The 23,603-nt window shown below is 42.0% G+C and overlaps 1 protein-coding gene across 4 annotated transcripts in view; it reads right to left on the bottom strand.

Moving 5' to 3' along the window:
• Nucleotides 1-4,286: 4,286 nt before the first annotated feature.
• The window catches only part of FOXN2 (forkhead box N2), a 60,931-nt gene continuing 41,614 nt past the window's right edge, over nucleotides 4,287-23,603 (bottom strand). For all 4 annotated transcript variants that reach the window (XM_088450722.1, XM_088450724.1, XM_088450725.1 and 1 more), the window contains exons 3-7: nucleotides 19,609-19,733; nucleotides 17,360-17,421; nucleotides 13,089-13,157; nucleotides 12,187-12,234; nucleotides 4,287-9,358 (exon numbers count right to left, since the gene is read on the bottom strand). In XM_088450722.1, the coding sequence (XP_088306848.1) occupies nucleotides 8,838-9,358; nucleotides 12,187-12,234; nucleotides 13,089-13,157; nucleotides 17,360-17,421; nucleotides 19,609-19,733 (825 nt within the window). In that variant the 3' untranslated portion in view covers nucleotides 4,287-8,837. The remainder of the gene's footprint in view (nucleotides 9,359-12,186; nucleotides 12,235-13,088; nucleotides 13,158-17,359; nucleotides 17,422-19,608; nucleotides 19,734-23,603) is intronic.

Here is a 23,603-nt window from a genome sequence, read left to right as displayed (position 1 = left end):
AAACTGAGGACCCTCCAGTAGATATCACTATGCCTCCAAGGCAAGTTTCATGTTGAATGGCCAGTAACTCTTTGTCACCTACAGCGTAGCTTTTCTCAGCAGGAAGGAATTTCCTTGAAAAATAAATCTACATGGATGCCGCTGGCCATCCTCGGATTTCTGTGAAAGGACTGCTCCTACGGAGGATGTATCCACTTATAGGAAAAAATGGTGTTGCCAAATCAGGCTGATATAAAATTGGAGTGGAGTTGAATGCTTTTTTGAGGATTTGAAAAGCCAAAAAAGCCTCTTTTGGCCATTAGCACCTTTCTTCGTGAGAGGTGCAACAATGGTTGAATAGTTCTGGATAAACTTTTTGTAATAATTAGCAAACCCTAGGAATCATTGCACTGATTTCAAAGTGTTTGGTTTTGGCCAATCAACCATTGCCTGAATATTTGCAGAATCCATGCACAAGACTGTTCCAGAAATTATGTAGCCCAGGAATAGAATAGAGGAGACCTCGAAAGTATGCTTTTTTTACAGAAGAGTTTATTTTTTCTTAGACGTAGAAGAACCGATTTTACGAGTTTCCAATGGGAAGTTAGGTCAGCTAAAAAGAGGAGAGTATCATCCACACCACCACCGAATGGTACAGTAGGTCCCAAAATATGTCACTTACAAAATTTTTAAGAACTGCCGGAGCTTTACTGAGACCAAAGGGCATTACCAGATACTCATGGGACAACACAAATACTGAAATGGTTGCCATAGAAATTTCAAATGCAACTATTAGTAAGTCAGGGCTTTGACAGGAGCCTTTTGGCAGTTTTCTGTGCCTTTTCAGCAACCTTTTTTTTATTTTTTATTTCATTTTGTGTGACCAAGGTGAAAAGTATATGGGCTCAACAGAGGGACAAATATAATATAATCATATATAAAGTAAAATATGCAAAATCTCATGTCCTCCCCTCCACCACTTATGATATTATCATTAAAGTTTTATTTGTTCCCATGTTTAACATGCACAGTTTGAATTTATTTAACATTTTAGAAATTTTGCCACTCATTTTTGTAAGCGTAAACGTATAATTCTAATGTCTCCATGACTCATAGGTCTCCTACATCCAGAGAGGCACAGCCAGCCATGATAATGAGTCCCGATCTCCAGACAGGAGTCATAAAATCAATTTAGTGGCATTGTGTGGGCTCTCTCAGTGGTATGAGATTTCATGTTAGGTCAGGATGGGATGTGTTGTGGTCTAAGTGGTAGGGGGAGGCACGTGGGGATGTCAGAGTCGTATGTGGAGGCATAATGATATAGCCATCAACAATATGACCTGTCTGTATTTCGAATGTCGACATTTTGACCATGTCGACCCATTGACTGTATTTTTCATTTCATTGCCGACCTAGTCAACATTCTGACTGCCGACGATGATGATGATGATGTCTTAGCTCAGCGACACTCCCAGGCAATAAATGCAGACCACCGTTCCACACGACTTAAAAAAGCAGATTGGGTGGGCAGCGCTTGTTGATGTGTGGTGCTTCCAGTGGCCCTTGTCACAACACATCCCATCCAAAGTTAGACTTCAGCTGGTCATTAAGAAAACTCATATTACATGTACTGATTTTGCAGTCTAACTGCCGCCTGTGTTTGCTGATACTAATACTGCAATAAAGAGAAATAAAAGGGATCACTAGCTACTATTTGATGGCGTTACAGAGCAGCATGACGCCTATTATACAGAGGCTGAGAGCAAGTGGTTTGCAGCCTCTGTTTCTTCCCAAGGTATTCAATATCTCCACTGAATGGGTTGCATAAGAGAATGATAGTTGCCTTGTTGTACAAGAGCTTTTAGGCAACGTCAAAGCTACTTTATCTGAAGCATTCAGTGCAGCTTTTATCTATTGACCAGACCTAGGAAATTAGCTGCATTACTTCATTGAATAAAAAGAGAACAAACTAAGTAGGTTCTTGTGTGCGGGGAAAATAACACTTTAAAAAGGGACAAATAACAAAAAAACAAGTCATTTATCTGATCAAAATGGCTAGAACTTATTTTTGCCTTTAGTTAGAAGCACAGAAAGAAAAAAAAAAAAAACCTAAAGTCATAATCCTTTGGTGAAGATAACTAAACGTACTTGGTATAGGCAGCACCGCTGGTGTAATGGTTAGCATTACTGTCTCACAGCAGTGAGGTCTTGGGTTCGATTCCCAACAGGGCCCTTAATGTATTTTGTAATTACTCCCCGTGCTTGAGTGGGTTCCGCCCACCACCCAAAAATACAGTATACTGGTACATTAATTGGCTCCTGCCACAAAATTAACAATGGTGTGTACATGTGATAGGGAATGTAGATTGTAAGCTCCACTGCAGCAGGGACTGATGTGAGTGGCCGAATATTCTATGTAAATCGCTGCAGAATAGGTGTAATTCAATTATAAATTTAATCAACAATGGAAAGGTTCATTTCGTCTAAAGCTTGATAAGTGTGTATATGGTTATGTGATTCAAGGCATGATATAGAATAGTACTTGTAGCCTTTATTGTTAAATATATAACATTTCAAGTTTTTAAAAATGTGATTTCCCCAAGTACAACACCAATATCAGCTCTGCTTAGGACGAAACAAAAGGATGTAGAACAAAGGAACTCCAAAAATGCCACAAAGAGCAGGATACTGAAGCTGTCATTGCCACCATCGAATTCTAAATTGTTTTAACCAGTGTGAACAGATAATGGAATACCTAATTTTAGACCGCTCATTTGGAGAGTGAATAAATAGAACAGTTGTTCATCAGGAAGGTTAATGGTTTATAATCCACATGTAAAGAGCTGACTCCTGCTTGTTGCCTAGCAACCGCTGCATGTAGCAAAGCTGCCGTCAGTCACTTGGTTCCTGTCCAGAGAGTGAAGATTCCCTTCCCAGCCAGGGTCCTGATTGGCCAGAGGTGAGGTAATCTTTAATTAATGTGATCAGCATAATAACAAAGCATACATTCTCATTAAACAATAAGACAGTAAGTGGTTTAGGTTTTAAGCCTCACTGGCATGTAAAGGGTTTAAGCAAATTTTAGGACATATTGTCACCTATAGATGCATGAGGGTGGGCAAGTAAATGAATAAAACCACAAATAATAAAGCCATGTTAATACAAGTAGTCCTGTGATCATATTAACATTTGTGTAACATCAGTAGAACAGATGGAATTAAGTATGTTCCGCGAATCCTGGAAAATGAAATGTTTGCATATAATTAGTATGGCACATTAGTTTAAATATTAAACACCTCACCAGAGAATTGTACAACTAACTTAGACACACTATACAGCAGGGATAGTCAACATGCGCCCCCACCCCAGCTGCTGCATGCCCTAATACAGAGTTTTCCAAACTCCACCATTACAGTCCAGGTTTTTAGCATATCCATGTCTGAATGCAGGTGGTTAAATCAAATTGACTGAGGTACTGGTATCACCTGTGCTCAAGTATGGCTATCCTTAAAAGCGGGATTGTAATGACAGCGTTTGGGTACTTCCGCTCCAGTCGTCTACGTAGTTTCACAGCAGGTGAGAGGGCTGCATGTTGAATACCCCTGGTATAGAGTGTACTAGAGCATGGGTTATGTCACTGGCATCATTGCAGCAAATGCTTTGCTAACCCAAATATCATCCCCGCAAAATATAAGTGATAGAATCATATAACGCTAGAATCTGATTGGTTGCCATCAGTCTTAAAATGCCCCCACAGGCCATAAACGCAGAGTGTTTTACATTTTGTAGTGTTCTTTAACTGAACATACTAACAAAAAACCCTTAAAAACAGTTCCAATGGTTAGTTATAAAACAGTTTTATAAACTAACCATTGGATAGGTTCAACCTGCCACTGCTTCATGATACTTATACTTATGAAACGTTTCCGACTGACTGACTCACCCAGTAACATTACATAGTTACAGCATCGGGGCAGTTGCTAAAAGCTGGCAGTAGTAGGGTGACCCTGTTCAGAGTATGGTTTAAGAGGACAGGACAATGGAAGTGAAGAATTAAAAAGGTAGTTCTATCAAATCATAATTAAGAAAACAAAAATCTGGGATATCCCTCTACAACCCATGACGACAAGAACATGCAATTACATGCTAAGGTGTGAATATACACTTTAAACAGCAGAAACACACTCACCTGTACTATATTTAAATTTAAATGTATTATTCTGAAACAGATTGTGGGCAAGAGTAAAAAAAAGAAATAAAATTATACTAAAAATATATATACATGAAGGAAAAAAACAACACAACTCTTCAATGTTATAAAACAAAAAGTTTATTTTGCAATACTTTTATCAGAATGAATTGCATATCTTTGGTAAAAATAAACTTTATAAACATTTCCATTAACAGAGGTTAGCATACAAAAACTAAACATCTGTAAACTATTTAATGTTAAGGAGACCAATTAAATTTTTTGGGGAAAAAGTTAAATGTGTCTGGAATAGGACAAGAAATGTAAAGGGGGGGGGGGGGGGAGGGGCGAGTGTGTATTGGGGAGGGGGGTTGTACAAGAAAGAATGGAGGTTGGGATGGGGAATGAAACCATTGGTTTTCTACTGGCAGTTTAACCTATACACTTTTCTAACAAAAGAAAAATATATATATTTTAACAAAATGTTTTACAATGATCAGAAAGTATTTAGTTACAATTTTAAATAAATAGTAGATACAATGACTTGGCAATCACAAATGACTCATATCACTAAAGAATGGCAACATAATACTTGTAATGTAAGCACTTATTTAGAGCGAAATAAGTTAATAAAACAGAAATAATGGCACTGGCAGTTTCTTTTTAACAAAACTAGTTTCAGCTCCTTTGCATAAGCAGTTTATGCACATTAGCCAAAACAATTCTTCCAAAATATGCTGAAGTTACTTTGCTTTTTTTTTTTATTTAATTTTTTATTTTTTTTTGGAACGACTTGAACAATTATGCAATTTTAAATATCCCTGCAGATTCAACTCCCTCGATATATATATTTTCTATTGTATGTCGAAAGCATTTTTATAGTTAACAAGCAAACAAAGAAATATAACTTACTACTATTTGATCACGGAATATGAACCACTTATAAGTCATTAATCGTTTCCCCTAGTTACGACAGCGACACTATATACAGGCGCATAAACATTATTTGGAAAAAGGAGCCAAAAAAGTATACTGAAATCTTGGAAGGCGGTGATCACAGGTGCAATTTTACACCCGCAAGCAGATCTTTTTATCCTGCAATCTTACAGGAGATAGTTTAACAATAATTATCCATTTGAGAAAACACGTGACCCTACTCACACATGATCAGGAGCCAAGAGGATCTATTGTACATAACCTGTATGATTTGGCTGCACACTGCAATAGCCTGGGAAATAGATTAGTCCTAGCAGCACTTATGGGGAGTTTTTGCAAATTTTACAAAATAAACTAACAATTGTGCTGTCAAAATCCCTAAAAGCAAAAGGTAAAATTTGTTTTCCGAAGGTACCAACTTGCCTGCAAAATGAAATGTATTTTTTGTAGATAAGGTGATGCAGTCTAGCAAAACTCAACCTAATCCCACTCATCAGAACCCATGCCTGTTTGTGTGTATACAGGGATAAAAGCTGTTCAGAGATGCAAATTATTCACAAAAACTCCTGGCTAGACAGCAAAGAGCACTGGCTGATATAAAAGCCTTTCAGTGTCTACTCCTGATGTGTGTGAACAGCGTAATTCACAGACATATCGCATCGGCGGTGCAGATATATCGGTGCATCTGCTGGTGTGTACGGACGACCTGGCGATCGCCTCTACACATGCTGCAGGGACCAGACGGTGAGCGACAGCTCATCTGGACAGGCAAATTTAAATGCCTGCCCAGCTGTGATGTCAGGCCTGACATATTGGGCAGCCAATTGCTAAGTGTACATGCACTTACCAGTCATCAGATAAGTTGGCCAATTGTAGCCAGCATAAAAGACACCAGATATTGAGTCAGTGCAATGTAGCACAATAAGTTAGTAAGTTCAACAATGATTAAGTAGAAACATGTAAGAGAATGCTTTTTAAAATATATATTATAGTGTGTGTGTTTGTGTGTGTGTGTATATGTATATGTGTATATATATATATATATATATATATATATATATATATATTATACATACACACACATATGTATGTATATATGTACATTTGTTTGTACAGCAGCCCGTAGATCAGTTTTTATACCACCGCCATAATGATCCCGCTTCAAATACAATGATCCCCAAAATAAATATGAACGTACCAACATGTAAAATTAACAAAAATGGCAGTGCTCCAAACAAAGTACACAAAAAAACATAACGTTGCAAAATGGTCAACGTAAAGATTTAGTAATCCCCCACTCCTTGGCTATAAATGGTATGGACAGAAATAGCTTTATGTTCAGGAGTAAATGCTCTTATGTAGAAAAAAAAATCCCATACTCCTTATGAGTTTTAAAGTCGTTCCAATAAGCAGCCACCATTTAAAGAGGAAGTATTTAGTTTAGTTAGAAACTAAGTCATTGGGCAAGCTGGATTTTAAGGAAAACAACATTAAAACTTTTGCTTTTAGGCTTAAGGGGGGTATCTATCAAGCCTTCCAAAGAGTGGAGAATCAGCTTCTGCCTATCATTTTACAGAATGTACTTGATACGGATAGCTAGGAGCTAATTGGTTGCTATGGGCAACTTCTCTAGAAGGCTTGACATATCGCCCCCTAAGTTACACAAGTGATCAAAACTTCGGCCTATTGAACACTGTAGCACATAATAACTGATGCACTGATACAGGAGTGCTCAGAGCTGGCAATCACACACTGCAACCTCTACTACAGAGACTCCCGTCATCAACACGGATCAGTGCTTTAAGCACTTGGTGACTTAAGTGCGCATAAAGTTAATTGATTTATGTTGACGGAAAAAAAAAAAAAGATAAAATCATAAATTCAGAAACCATGGTTACCTGCTTTGATTTGTGTTTTTTTTTTTTAACCATCCTTATTGAAAAGAGAAAATATATTCTTGAGTTGTTACATAAAACAGGCAGTGAAAAACAGATTGTATGCAAGGAACATACATAGTATTTACATGTGTTGATGGAAGCACCCAAAAAAAGCGCATTAATAACTGGATTTCCCAGCAAGAACTGTACAAGTGCATATGGTTCTATTTTCCAGTGAGACCATATGCAGCTTAAGCTAGTACACAGCTTAACTCAAAATTACATATCACCCATGCCAATAACAATACGGCCTTACATGGCTACAAGTAGGGGAGACGCATTGCCGGGTGGCGCCATAAACACACGGCACCGACAATGCGTTCCCAGCTCATCACCGGGTGTGGCCATCAATTAGAAAGCATCATGTACTTAATATCCTATGTGGCACTACCCCATAACTGAAAACCAGAGATCTCCCAACAACAAAAAGCAGCGCTATTTAAATGCTATTTTGGAGAGATTGAAGCGATGAGCATGCATTAAGCATTAAGGAGGGGGGGGTTGGCAGGGTATGGTCGGCTCTGGGATCACAGTGCTTTTTTCTGCCCTTCAATATGCCGTGGTAAATGGGGAGCATTATATAGAACATGGTGCCCCTACACTCCGTAAGATTGCGCTGCAACACGTAAATTATTTAGGGGAAGGCAGGGGGTGCTTTTTGGCCGGCCACATGTCTGGTTTCTACAACAAGAGCTACTACTTACAGGGACTTTGAGGTTAAATCTAAGGGCGGTTTCTAATATACAGGACATTCAATTTTGAATAGTAGAAAAATGTTACTTCAACAAGAGCCCGGGAAGTGGAAATAAGTCATCAGCCAATTACATTGACTATACACAGCCATAATCGCATTCTTATAATAAGCATTACTTTAAACGTTCAAAGTAGCCATTACAAATATACATATAAATTTAGAGTAAAGCCTTCAACAGCGCGCATACGTGTTACATTATGGCCGTTTAACCGGTGTCTAACTAGCATGCAGCTTATTCTGTACTCTGTTTTACAAATGGAGAATTATCAAGACTCATGCAAGGAGTTTCATCTCTACCACTTGTCAGACCAGTACGATGAGGGCGCCAACGTAACCATGTTTAGGCAGCAAGACACACAGGCTAGATGGAAACATACAGACCAGAAGAAGACTGTTTCAAAAGTCCATGGCGGGATCGCAGATTATGTTACGAGAAATCCTTGTGCATTGAAACTTTTTTTTTTTTTTTTTTCATTCCACGGGAGGTGGGAGGGGGGCTTAATGTTTCCTTACAAATATATTGTGCATAACGCACTGTTTTTTTTTACTGACTACATATAAATAGTTGGCAAAATGATCACGAATACTGCAATTTGTTTTGTTATCGCTTAGTTGTACAATGGGCCAAAAAAAAAACAACAAAAAAAAAAAACAATCTTTAAAAAAGCCCCATACAGCAGTGTCGGCAAGTTACGGCACAATTCAAGGAATCCTTTGCGTCAGGGTAGAGTTCCTACAATAAATTTAAATAGCTTATTCTTTGCGGAGGGGGGTGGAGGGGTTGTCACACCATGCATTTCTGTTCATGTATAAAACGTGAGTTACTCTGAGGCAGTAATCTTGGGAGAGAGCGCGAGAGCAAAAAAAAAAAAGAAGTAAAAAACAAAAAAAACAGAATAAGCCTCAAGTCTTTTATGGCTTTGATCTCCTAAAGGAAAAATAAAATGGTGAATATTGCCACGCTATGAATGGATGAGGGAGGCAGGAAAAAAAATATATATATGTAAAAAGGTAAAGAAACATATGCAGGCTGGCAGAATGACTACTTTCTATGCTTCTGTGATTGGGCTTTTGCAGTTTTTAAGAGGGAATCTAGGCATGTGCGGATCCCAGCCAAATGGAGGAGAGAGCCGGCGGCCTCTTTCAGCTCGTCGTCGATATCTTGGCAGGCTTCTTTTCCGAGCTTCTTGCCGAGCAAATCTTTGCCAGAAGAATTCATGCAGGGCTGGGAAGCATAACCACTATCTGCAAGTGTGTCTTCTTCATAGTCAATATCGGTATCATCCTCGCTGTGGAAGCCTTCGCTGCCGTCGCTTCCTGCCCGGCTGTTTTTGGGGATGAATTCGTACACTTCATCCACAGAGGACAAGGAAGACACGCTGGAGCGGGATTCGCATCGCTGAGAGTCTGTGCCGCTTGCGCTGTAGTTGTGATCCTCCTTGGGATCGATGTTGATGATGGCGGAGTCGCTTTCTTGAAGGGCCAGATTGGTGCAGTGTTTGAATGCGCTGGTATAATTGCGTTTCTTAGGCAACACCACTTTGAGAGGCTGGGATTTCTGGCCTAAATAAGGAAGAGAAGGATTAAAAAAAAAAAAAAAAAAGTAAATTGCAGCAATATATAGAGCCCAATAAACATAATTCTAAAGCATGCAGTCATACATAAAGGAACATAAATACATGTTATTTGCCACATGTGACAGCACTGTCGGCGTATTTGGTTTGCATTGCTGCCTCACAGCACTGAGGTTTTGGGTTCAATTCCTTCCAAGGGAAAATAGATTGTAAGCTCCGCTGGGGCAGAGACTGGTGTGATTAGTCAAATATATATATTATGTAAAGCTCTGCAGAATGTGTGTGCTATATAAATAACTGGTAATAATAACAGCACATTTGGAATTGCACAATACTACTTTGTGTATGTACGGACACCTAGACCAGTGCACAGAGAAAAGACAAATGATGGAGTTGGGTTTCCCTTACACAATTATGTTTTTTAGCACCATTTGGCGTTATAAAACCATTATTCCCACATCAATAGGGACTATTCCACAAGTATTAGATCACTTGTTAAGTGGCTACACACTGCGCAGTAATCGGGCCAATCAGCAGATTCTGATTATCTCACCGTGTGTAGTGCTAGGCACACACCTCAAATATAACTGTACCAGCAGGCGGATCCCCCTCCTCCACGGCACCATCTCTCCAGAGATAATTGGGAAGGTAATGCATGCGTAGTGTTCCTGCTAGGCTGTTTCAGCTGGGCCCTGCCCGATTTGAAGTCGCTGAAATGGGCCCTGCCCTTATGGCGGCGCCCCTCTGAAACAGCCGTCCATACCTGCAGGCAGTAGTGCCCGACGGGGGCGAAAAGTTCCAGTGAAAGAATAGATTGCATGCGCACTCCATTTATTCACAATGCGGGGAGAGCTTGGGGGGCAGCCCAGCATCTCTGTGAGTGCTGGGCACGCCCCCTACAGTGATGAAAAGGGGGCAAGTCTTAAGGACACACCCCCTTTTCTAGTGACCACGCTCCTTTTCCCAACACGCACGGAGCAGTGCCCTTCAGAGAAAGCCAGCCCACCCTAGAAGGAAAACTACGCATGCGCACAAGAGAGCAAAGGCTCTGACACAGTGCCAGAGACTTTGCTTTCACTGCCCTATCTTCCTAAAGATGGCACTGCGGAGGAGGGACCCGCTTGCCGGCACAAGGCAAGTATACTCTAGGTGCAGAGGCTGATTCAGAGCCTGACGCTGTGAAAGAGCGCTCGCTCCGAATCAGGGCGTTTTTTTTTTTGGAGCGGCCTCCAGCCACCCGCATAGCTGTGGGTGACCACCCACAGCTATTGCGAGCGGCCAGGATGATGGTATCGCGAACATCGGGCTTGCGACGAGACCCTTGTGGTAGGGTCTTGTGGCCGCAAGCCCCAGAGAGCTTCTGGCTCTAATAGAGCCAGAAGCTCTCCCACTGACATCACTGGTGATGTCAGTGGGAGCCGCCCACAAAAGTCCGGCGTTCGCATGGGAATGCCTCAGTTTGTGAAGCCACCCCCATGCCATGCCTCCAAAACGGTGCGAGCTGTCGATCAAAATCGACAGCCGCCCCCTTTTGGTGCGGGACCCAGAGCGACGGAGCGCCCGTCGCTAGCCGGGTCTCGCACATGCGCACGTCTGAGTCGGCTCCGGCGTGCGCAGTGGCCTAACATAGACCCGCTCGCGAGCGCATAGCGCTCCCGAGCGGGTCTGAATCAGACCCAGAGTGTGCAATGCTTGGCCCCCCTAGACTCACACCTTAATGATCCGATGCAGCACCCAATGCAATACCCTGGCTCGATTATCTCAGTGTGTAATGCTAGGCACAGACCGTAACTATCCGATACAATACACAGGGCCGATTATCTCATAGTGTAATGCTAGGCACAAACCTTATCTATCAGATACAGTACACAGGGCTATCTCATAGTGTGTAATGAGAGGCACAGACCCTAACCATCCGATACAGTACACAGGGCCGATTATCTCAATGTGTACTGCTAGGCACAGACCTTATCTATCCGATACAGGGCCTGATTCAAAGCCGATCGCTCGCACGATGTGTATGCAAATTGCGTAGGCAGTGCAATTGCACAGCAATGCATTAGCACGCCCAATATTTCTTAGAGAGCAATCACATAGTGTATGCAGACACCCACCAGCCTGTTTTAAAGACTTGTGCAAGTCATGTCCAGGAAGTGTATGCAACCATCGGTACAACGGGTAACATTGGAAGCGATCGAAGCACTTGAGGTTGACCATACCCTGCCACAAGCACTGTGGGCACTTCAGTGTAAAAACAAGCCAGGTGACGAGTACTATGATGCTGTCTTTTAAATATGCACACCTCTAAAATGCCGCTGAGATGCTCAGGAACGCCTGCGTTTGCACCTCCACTCCCCCGTTTTTAATGGCCAGCCCCTGTTACCACCTACAAACGGCTTCCCCTGTCACTCAGTCTGCTGGGCTGTCTATGCGCAGCGAGCGAATGCATTGTGAACTTTCGCTAAGGTATGCGCAAGCGCACTGCATTGCTTTCGCACAACGCATACACATTGCATACCATCGGCAGCAGCGAGAGTATTCATCTTAGCGAGCGGGTCTGAATCAGGCCCACAGTACACAGGGCCAATTATCTCAGTGTGTAATGCTAGGCACAACCCTCAATTATCTGATGCAGCACCCGCAGCAAATTATCACGTGCGGATCAGCTGATTGGATGGGATCTGTTACGTGATATCCTGGATCGGATTCATGAGGTGTGTACTTAGGATAAGAAGCAGCAAAGATTTGGTTAGATCATGCCCTATACCCACAGTGAGTCTGGTGTCTTCATACTTGCATAGTAAATTACTCACTCACCATCTAGAACATCTATCTTCACATTTTCTTTGATATTGCAGCAAACACCTTTATAAAAACAAACAAATGGGAAGATTTAGACACAAAAGCATATACATATAAAGTACAGAGAACATGTTTCAGTCTAAACTGTGTGCACAGAGAACCAGCTCTAGCGCATGAACGTACAGGAAACTAAACACACAAACGTCTGATAAATTTAAGTTTTTAACAGCATCCATATAAAATTGATGGGTGGGGGCTGGTGTGTATGGTGCAGTGCGATGACCCAGATTTGACGTTCCAGAATGGTAAATTGTGCCCATCAACATCGCACACTGGCCGACATATCGGGCGTTCGATTGAACGGACGACATATCGTGTGTGCATCGGCCAGTGTGTACAGACGTCGTTCACCGACATTTCGCTTCGGCTGTGTAGCAGCCAACCGCCCATACATTTGCTGCAGAAGCCGCAATTGACTGACCGCTCAACTGGACGGGCACATGTAAATATCCATCCAGTTGTGACGTCAGGCACGACAAATCGGGCCGATGATTGGTAAGGGTGTATGCACCAATCGTCTGATAGGACGCTGATCCGTCTTCCTAGTGTGTACCCACCTTAAGAAACAAACTGATTGGGCATCTGTGGTAACCAGAGACATTAATGTTCTCTAGGTAAATACCGTATGTTACCCATGTCATCAATAAGGATAAAGGCATTATAAGAATGTAATGGGAAAAAAAAAATCACTTTTAAAAAGGTAACACGTTAGATATGCACAAGAGTTGTTGCCATGTTAAACAATCACTGTAATAGTTAGTTGCAAATATCTTGCATGCATAGACTATTTTGCAAACTAGTGTAATTAAATATGGATACAAAAAACGCTTTGCTTTAATGGTTCCAGTCATCCTTACAATCCAAAGCTTCATGTTTGATAGAGCTGTTCAGGAGCATCATTGCAGTGGCAGCATCGATGTCAGATTCTGCAAGGAGAGGGAAACGTGTACCATTTATCACATAATTATTCTATACTGTAAGCATACTGAGTTACTTGTCTGATTACATGCTACAAAACATTCAATAGTAATCAATGAGGTCTAATGCTGCATACACACGGTCAGATTTCTTATCAGATATGAACGATAACGATTGTAAAAATCATTCAATCGTTCATATCTGACATGTAGGGCATGCTTCGACCAACGATGTGCGTGCCCGCATGTCAGATAACGATATCTGACATCGACTGTGTTTGCAGTCAGATTTGGACGATTTCATTCATTTAAATGCTGTCAGAAATAGTTAATCGTTGGTGAAATCGTTCATCTAGCAAGTCTGATCGTGTGTATGCACCATAAGAACTGAAAACGCCAAATACAACTGACTTAATACTGTTGGCTGTGCAATTGGGGGGCGGGGTGACAGGGCAGCCCAATCAGAAGCCATAATGTCCATGGACTTCTCCCTGACCCACAGTCTGTGGCTTCCTGTGTGTTTCCATGCCCCTTCCTCACATCTTGGCATAGCTCGTCAAATTCAACCATCTCCTCAGTCACACAAAGGGTCAGGTCACTGGGGCTCATTTACCAACGCTGCATTTGGGTGCCAATTTTGCTGTGTACTATAGCAACCAAATCCAGTTTTATTTTTTCCTTAACTTGCACTAGACAGATAGAGACCAACTGTACCAGTGAAGAAGTTGTCCATGGCAACCAATCAGCTTGAGGTTGCATTTATTAAGTACATTCTATAAAATGATAGGTAGAAGCAGTTTGGTTGCCATGGGTAACTTCTCCACTGGCACACTTCTTTGCTCTTTTCACGGCTTCATACATCGACCCCACTGTGCTCTAGATCTGATCTCTGCACTGCAGGGTTTGTTTCAACTGCTAAGGGCCGTGCAAAAAGCCGCTTTCGGCTAAAAAGTTTCCCCAGTGACGTCATTTCGCCAGCAAAAACTTATCCCTGTATTCAATTGTGGTGACTTTTGCCAGTGCGGAAACTCAATGCAACGAACCCGGCGGAAAAGTTTCGCCTATGAATTACAGTCGAAAAAAAGTGCAGAATTGCGGTTTTGAGGTGCAAAGGTGGGGAAACAACCCTACACCCTTAGGACAGGTCCCCAAAGGTAAACTGCGTCAAAAAAATTCCTAAATTACTTTGAAAATGGGGGCAAAAAAAGTTAATTTTGGGTACAAACTTAAAAACTAGCGAAAGACACTGGGGGTGTCTACAAGTATAGGGGATGTGTTTTTTATTTTTTAATTTGCAGGTGCTTGCTGAAGGTGTGTTTTTCAAAAACACACTTTTGCGATTTTTAACCATGCTTGCACCCATTTTCATGTAGCCCAAATTTGCTGGGACTACAAATACGCAAATTAGCATCTATTGAGAGCATTTAAGTGCCCCAAATAGCTTCAGCAGGCCTATTCGGGGCATCTACAGTGATTCCCAATGTTAGTTCATCTTTTGGGGGTGTCAGGTTGATTTCCCCAAAACTGACAGCACTTTTCGCCTGTTTGCGATTCGCCAGGTCCCGTTTTCGCATCCTTTGGAATTGAATAGGGCGATACAAGGGGACGCACGCAAAACTTTTCCGCAGGTAGAACCAGCGATGACAGCGAAAAGTACGGCATGCGAAAAGCAGTCGACTTTCCGCTTCTAAAGGAATATGCCCCTAAGTATAGCAAGACAAACCTCTTGTATTCCAGAGAACATAAAAAAAAAAATGAAGTGGACAGGCCTTTCATTTTAGAATTTATCAGGGGAAACCCTTTTTCTTTTAACAGAAACTGTTGTACTTGTTACATTGGTCACAGATGCTTAGGGGCTGATGCAAGTCAGGCTTGTGGACATGTACATTTTGTTGTTCCATGGCCAATAGTATGCATTTACAGACAGTATACAATTGTGCGCATTCCCGTTTCGGAAGAAGTAGTAATGAGTCTTTATGTCGCAGGTCTTAAACAACTGAAGAGTCTTAAATCAATTCTTTGACATATTTAATGATAATTTCTCAAACCTTTAACACCGATAGTCGGACATCAGTTCACAATTGGCTCTTCAGAGTAAGGTGCGCATAAACTGCCCACTTCCTCAGACTGTGTTTATGCCAAGATCGGTTTGTGTTCCATCTGTAGATAGTGGATTTTGTGTTCCCCTTAATGAGCTGTAGTTGTTACAATACAGTACTCCTGGTTCCATGCAGACTGTATACCAGACACTATGTCGGCACAGAACCAGCAGTCCAATTCCCGACATTGGAAACGAGGGGAACACGGAATCCACTATCTAGAGATGGAACACAAGCAGATAATGGTATAAACACAGTCCGAGGAAGTGGGCAACTTGTGCGTCACTAGAGTTTATGCATGCCATACTCCCAAGAGCCAAATATGAACTGATGTCCGCCTATCCATGTTATGTTTGATGAAATTTCAATAAATTCAAGTTAAAGAAGCGATTAAGACTCTTCCATTGGTTAGGACCTGCACCATAAAACCTCATTACCATTGGAGTTTTGTAAGAGTTTATTGGACTCCTCTTTCTTTTGGCAGCAAACACTAACAATTGATGGAATAGTTTCCCAAGACGGCGAGTGGAAATCATTTGAGGGTGTATTGCGGGCTATGCAGACATGTGCATACGTGTAATTTGTTTTCAGGTGGGTCGTTTGCACCACGGTTAGGGCTGGTACAAGAGTGTAATGGTAATGATGAGGGCTATGAAACCTGCGTACAGATAGGGGGGGGGCATCCGTCCGCAGAGACGCTTACAACTCTACATATGGGTGAAATTACGTCCGACCCGCTTTCAACCCTGCATTAGGCTCTTAATGAGAATAGGATAGATGAGCCTATGATTTTACATGGAACTGGTGAGGATGCTAGTGGGGTTCATCTCACAATAGGTGTGCTAATATAGAAAAAGTGTGCCAATATAAAACACTGTGTACAGGAGATCAGACTGTGTCACGCTGGTTACAGTCAGTGAATTAATGATATCAATGTAAATTGGCAGAGGGAAGGGGGTGTAATAAGGATAGGTTCATTTCAAACCACAACAAACTCTCTGAATGCACCACATGCTGAATGCTCCAATTTATGTGGCCGGTTGGGAAGCGCTGCACACACGTGATGGTGGCCACCCATAGTACAGGAGTGTGTATTATAGAACATCATGAGAAGGTTGCACAAGGTCACTGAAATGCCGTGATGCGGCCAGGAACTGGTCCATGCACTCTGATGACTGAACACTGGGGCTGATTAAGAGATGGACGCTATTATGGCAGTCGCAGCATTTATGTACGCAGCAGCTGTGTGACAAGACACAAATTTAATCAGGATGCGTCTTGGGTAAAAAAAAAGAAAAAAAAAAAAAAAGAAGGGCACCTCCTGACGATTTCACCGATCCTCTGCTGCTTACGAAGACGCAGCATCGGACCAACTGCGTGAACATCGGACATCCGAGTAACCCTCAAGTTATTCAGGATATCCGGGTAAAATCACGCTGCCGGGGCCAGTGAGACTGTTTTCTGGAACGCTAACCATTGCTGTCCTTAAACGCCAGCAGCGTGTCAATCATCCTGCGGCTCTTGGGGAACTGGGACTGACATCGCAGAGGCTGATCTGCACATGCGCATTGCGGCTACAATCATTGAATTTACGTACACCTCTGGATTAGGCCCACTGACTAGTTTGTTTTAAATAAAAAAATCGAAAACGCAATACAAAGTTGCTGCATATGTTAATTTCCAGGCGATCCCCAGTCACTGAGGAGGTAATTCACTTCTGAGCGATGAGCGCGACTTTAGCGGTGCTCCAACCACTTTGCAGCGACTCACGAGCTCCGAGATCTGCGATGTCCGCCTACCGTAACCCAGAGTAACTGCACATCACTTGGAAATGAATTGCATCACAGTAGGAGCCCTGTATTTGTAGAGCGATCACATACACTAATCATGTTCCATATTCCTGTGTGCAGATGTATTTGCCATCATATACAATATCATTTATTAATGCGCCCACTTATAATATTACAAGTCACTGCGCAGTACAATGACCAGTAAGTGTCGGTGGTGCCTTGATATTTAATTTAAGGCTAAGTGGAGATTAGATTCTACAGCAAATCTCAAAGAAAAGAATACTTATATCCCAGTTCTCAGGTACGGTCTAATGATAAATACCTTTCACAGCGTGGCCTTGAGTCTGTTTTAATGCAGAAGATAAACAGAGGGGAGGGGATACGCTGAAAAAAGAAAAAGCAGATGATAAACAGCAATTCATTTGAGTAAAATAAAAGACATATGGGAGCGATTCAATTCCTTTATGGGGAGCCCGATGGAGCAATTCAATTGTTGCTTCGTTGGGGCGCGCACAGCTTTGCGCAGCTAAACCCGGTGCTGTCAGGCACGCACACGTGGCACAGGTGCCGAACCGAGCAACAATTGCATTCCTGCGTCGGGCGCACTTTTGTTAAAGCGTCCAATAAAAGAATTGAATCGCCCCCGTGTAATCTAAGCTCAGGTAAAAAGGTTATAGGCACATTTAGAAAACAATGTAGGGACAGACTATTAAAATAGGTCACATAAAAAGAAGAATGCAGCATTAGAGGAACAGGAGTGTTTAGTTATAAGCTGAAGGCGTAACAGTCATGGAAATTAATCTATTCCTAATAGTACATTTATAGGAGGACAAGCATATTCTATTTCCTCCAAAAATGTGTCAATGGAGCCAAAAACAAAACCCAATCAATGTTGCGTGTTTATGGCACATCATTATAAATGCTAAATAAACATCATGACTGTAACCCAGTGGAAGCTGTGGTGTGAGGTGATGTTTTACAGGACAGCCCAAAGTCATTATGAGGATGTGTGTGGCTGACCAATAGCAGCTGGAAACATTAGGCTTAATTTGTGTAACTGTGTACAGGTTATGATGGTGATTATAGCTGCACCGCTATTAGCAGAGAGACCTAAACCCTGTCACAGGTGCTCCAGCAGTGACGGATCCAGGGATGGGATACCTGCAAGACATCCTGCCCTGCCACTCTGATCGCTTGTTCAATACATTGGAGCCGATGAGCAGCGCCCTCTGTCTGCTTCTCAGGCACAGCCAATCTGTGTTAAGCCATTGTAGCACAATGATTGTTGGAGGTCACTGGCCATCCACCAATCACAACCCAGGAGGGTCAGGGCTAGGCTAACTCCACCCCCATCTCACTTCCCCATGGATCCGCCACTGTGTTGGACGCCTATCACCAGCCCCACGCCGAAATCCCGACATACCGATCGTAGGTAAGCTGGGCGTCGGGAGCACGTAGCCGCGCGAGGGGGGGGTTTAGGGACCCCAAGAGGGACTTAGGCACCGCTAGGGGAAGGGGGGGTTAGGGTCAGGCACCACCGGGAGGCGGTGAGGTATAGCCCACCCCCCCTCCGGGAGGGTTAGGTTTAGGGTGCGGGGGGGGGGGGGGTTTAGGATCCCCTGGGGAGGGGTTAGGGTTAGGCATCCCTAAGGGAGCGTTGGCGGTGATTCATACTGATTCCATTTTCATTGCACTAGCGTCACAAATACCAAAATAACCTACATTGCCTACAGGTGCCTAATACCCACTAAATCACAGAGCATGGCAGTGCCAAGTAGGGGAGGAGCTGATTGCTAATGGTGCAGGACATGGAGGATTTAAAAAGCAATTACTACGACAAAACAGAAAAAAAAAAAAATGCATCACAGAATGTACATCTTCAGATGCACTATGCGATCATTACTGTTCACATTCAAAATGTATTAATTATAATTTCAGAGGTAGTTTGCATATCAATGGCCAATGACACGGACCTGCCCACCAGTGTCAAGGTCACCTCATTGAGCAGGTCCCTAACACTCTGGAGTTCACATCTGGGACGCAGGGCACCCCAAAAGTCAGCTCAGCCAAAGAGCCTCCCCAGGGCATCACACGAAAAAAAGGGTGACAGTGAAGTGTTAAAGTATCAGGTGTGTAAAAGTAGATTATAAGTGTTAAAATAATAATAAAAGGAAAAATGTGTGAAAAACTACATGAATAATAAACAAACATAAAAGGTAATGTACAAAGTGTCTGTGTATTACATGGTGATGCCCTGAAGAGGTCCAGCCAGAACAGCTCAGGGGGCCCCACGCCCAAACGCTCGCCCCAAATAAACTGACACTAACAATATAAATAGGACTTACTTTAGATTATGCCTGTTGCCTGGTGCAGTCAAATGCTAGGTCCCTGCTTAAAAACTTAAAGCCCCTCCCTAGAATGTACATCTTATCTACAGTACTTAAAGAAGGGAAAGCTTCATTTTATGCCCGACAGCTAAATTCCAACTTGTTACATTGACCGATATACTACGGAATGGGACTGACCAGTATTCAGCCTGTAATGATGGCAGCAGTATATGGATCCGCTTACCTTGTCGGTGAGGCAGGAGGGGTGTACAATCCCAGTGCTGCAGAGAACGGCTGCTTCTTCAGTGCTTGTACAAGATTGGGTTTATACTCTGGATCAACGCACCATAGGGATCCTTTCCCATTCACCTAAAACACCAACGGTCATTATAAATAACAGAAACGACATAATAATACACTAAGTGTTTAAAAAAAAAAAAAAAAACAGCATCACATGTCTCTTGACTAGAAATATTTATTGGATTTGAGATATTCTGTGGAAACATCTACTCATCAGTCATGGTAGAAGGATAATAAACTGGATAGATTGACACACACACACACACACACACACACACACATATATATATATATAAAAAATGAGAAGAATTGGCACTCACCAGGTAGCTGACAAGAAAATTGGTTTTTAATTACCCATCTTGAGGGAGAAAGTGCATAGAGCCATAAAGTGCAATAGTCATAGTCTACGTTTCGGTCCTATGTAGGACCTTCTTCAGGACATCACAGCAGACATGTTTCAGCTTGAAAACCAAAGACAGACTAAATACCACCACCACTAGCTGACATATATACCCACTTCCATTAGGTGGAGCTCCACCCACGCAAAACACAATGTATGCTGGGACATAGTCACTGCATATTGTAAACAACTAAACAAACATATCCCAGTCGACACTAAGATGATTTCCTTATTAGCAATGAGTCCCACCGCCCATAGAGCGTCGAGAACAACTTCCACATGGAATTAAACAACAGATATAAGAGAAAGAAAACGGCGCTATTACCGGAAGTTCCATGCGTTCCACAGCAGTGGGACGCATACCTACAACCGGAAGTCGCGCACAAATCATTGTCGGGAGTTAGTCAGCGCTATAGTTACAAATAGCGCTGACATTCTCATGGGGCTGTCATTATAATAGTGTCAGAGTGCCCAAAATGGGATCAACGTCATCTGCACATTCAGCAGCAAAAGTTTATTGCTCTAATGCCTTCAATGGCACATAAGGACCCAAACAATAGAGGGCATGCAGCACAACATATCTCAATAACACCCCCTGCTGGTCTGGAGGATAATACACCTACACACCACAGGGAATAAATGTTCAAAAGTGGGTTCTCATTTAAAAAAATATTATTAGCAATGCGTTGGTGTAGGTATATATGTCAGCATAAAACCAAACATTGAAAAAAATATATATTACAAAAATAATAATCAACAATAAAAAGTCATATATAAAGAAATGACCCTAAACAACATTAAATAAGGAAAAGGAAAAATGGGGACTCCCATAAATATATAGAAGCCCTCATTTCAAAATACCATCATTACAAAAAACAACATCATTTCAAAAAAACATTAAGTGGATTGGATTCATTAAGTCCCTTTGGAACTAGAGTGTCTAACTTAAAAATCCATCTTGCTTCACGTTTACGTAAGGCAACATCCCGGTCACCACCTCTTCTCAAAGCAGGGATATGATCTATCATCATGCATTTCATACTAGACACTGAGTGCCCAAGTTGTAGAAAATGTAGCGCCACAGGTTTATCTGTTCTCTGTGTCTCTATCGCCATTCTGATGGATGAGCGATGATTCGCCATCCGTTCTCTGAAGGGTCTCTTCGTCATCCCGACATAATACAACCCACATGGGCAAACTAGGATGTAAATAATAGTCCATAAGACAATGTAATTTGTGTTTTATTTTTATCCTTCTGCCATTGTGCGGATGAGCGAAAGTAGCTCCAGTCAATAAAGACCGACAAGTTGTACAGTCTGGACATCTGAAACATCCCATCTTCCGATTGTGCAGCCAAGTGTTCGTTTTTACTTCTGGTGTCATAGTTGGTCGCATTAAAAGATTACGAAGATTGGGACCACGTCGATAGGCACAAACCGGCGGCTTCTTGCCCAATGCTCCTAATTCACGATCTGACGTGATTATGGGCCAATGTTTACAAATAACTTTATTGGCATGATTAGAAGTTGCATCAAAGGTGCTTGTAAATAGCATCCTTGTCGGGTCCAATTTGGAATTTTCTGTCAGACCTGTCTGTGAGTGCCGTGTTCTTGCCTTAAATAAACATCTACGTAAAGTCATGTCTGAATAACCTCGTTCCAAAAATCGCTGGGTCATCCCCGCAATTTGTGTTTCTGCTTGGGAAACTGAGGAATTGTTCCTAAAGATACGTAAGTATTGAGAAATTGGTAGACTTTCTTTTAATTGACTTGGATGTTGACTCGTAGAGTATACCTTACTTTACTCTACGAGTCAACATCCAAGTCAATTAAAAGAAAGTCTACCAATTTCTCAATACTTACGTATCTTTAGGAACAATTCCTCAGTTTCCCAAGCAGAAACACAAATTGCGGGGATGACCCAGCGATTTTTGGAACGAGGTTATTCAGACATGACTTTACGTAGATGTTTATTTAAGGCAAGAACACGGCACTCACAGACAGGTCTGACAGAAAATTCCAAATTGGACCCGACAAGGATGCTATTTACAAGCACCTTTGATGCAACTTCTAATCATGCCAATAAAGTTATTTGTAAACATTGGCCCATAATCACGTCAGATCGTGAATTAGGAGCATTGGGCAAGAAGCCGCCGGTTTGTGCCTATCGACGTGGTCCCAATCTTCGTAATCTTTTAATGCGACCAACTATGACACCAGAAGTAAAAACGAACACTTGGCTGCACAATCGGAAGATGGGATGTTTCAGATGTCCAGACTGTACAACTTGTCGGTCTTTATTGACTGGAGCTACTTTCGCTCATCCGCACAATGGCAGAAGGATAAAAATAAAACACAAATTACATTGTCTTATGGACTCTATTATTTACATCCTAGTTTGCCCATGTGGGTTGTATTATGTCGGGATGACGAAGAGACCCTTCAGAGAACGGATGGCGAATCATTGCTCATCCATCAAAATGGCGATAGAGACACAGAGAACAGATAAACCTGTGGCACTACATTTTCTACAACTTGGGCACTCAGTGTCTAGTATGAAATGCATGATGATAGATCATATCCCTGCTTTGAGAAGAGGTGGTGACCGGGATGTTGCCTTACGTAAACGTGAAGCAAGATGGATTTTTGAGTTAGACACTCTAGTTCCAAAGGGACTTAATGAATCCAATCCACTTAATGTTTTTTTGAAATGATGTTGTTTTTTGTAATGATGGTATTTTGAAATGAGGGCTTCTATATATTTATGGGAGTCCCCATTTTTCCTTTTCCTTATTTAATGTTGTTTAGGGTCATTTCTTTATATATGACTTTTTATTGTTGATTATTATTTTTGTAATATATATTTTTTTCAATGTTTGGTTTTATGCTGACATATATACCTACACCAACGCATTGCTAATAATATTTTTTTAAATGAGAACCCACTTTTGAACATTTATTCCCTGTGGTGTGTAGGTGTATTATCCTCCAGACCAGCAGGGGGTGTTATTGAGATATGTTGTGCTGCATGCCCTCTATTGTTTGGGTCCTTATGTGCCATTGAAGGCATTAGAGCAATAAACTTTTGCTGCTGAATGTGCAGATGACGTTGATCCCATTTTGGGCACTCTGACACTATTATAATGACAGCCCCATGAGAATGTCAGCGCTATTTGTAACTATAGCGCTGACTAACTCCCGACAATGATTTGTGCGCGACTTCCGGTTGTAGGTATGCGTCCCACTGCTGTGGAACGCATGGAACTTCCGGTAATAGCGCCGTTTTCTTTCTCTTATATCTGTTGTTTAATTCCATGTGGAAGTTGTTCTCGACGCTCTATGGGCGGTGGGACTCATTGCTAATAAGGAAATCATCTTAGTGTCGACTGGGATATGTTTGTTTAGTTGTTTACAATATGCAGTGACTATGTCCCAGCATACATTGTGTTTTGCGTGGGTGGAGCTCCACCTAATGGAAGTGGGTATATATGTCAGCTAGTGGTGGTGGTATTTAGTCTGTCTTTGGTTTTCAAGCTGAAA

This window comes from Taudactylus pleione, unplaced genomic scaffold, assembly GCF_031769625.1.
Source record: "Taudactylus pleione unplaced genomic scaffold, aTauple2 ptg000522l, whole genome shotgun sequence".
NCBI classification, from domain to species: domain Eukaryota; kingdom Metazoa; phylum Chordata; class Amphibia; order Anura; family Myobatrachidae; genus Taudactylus; species Taudactylus pleione.
This window is presented reverse-complemented; position numbering and strand designations above follow the sequence as displayed.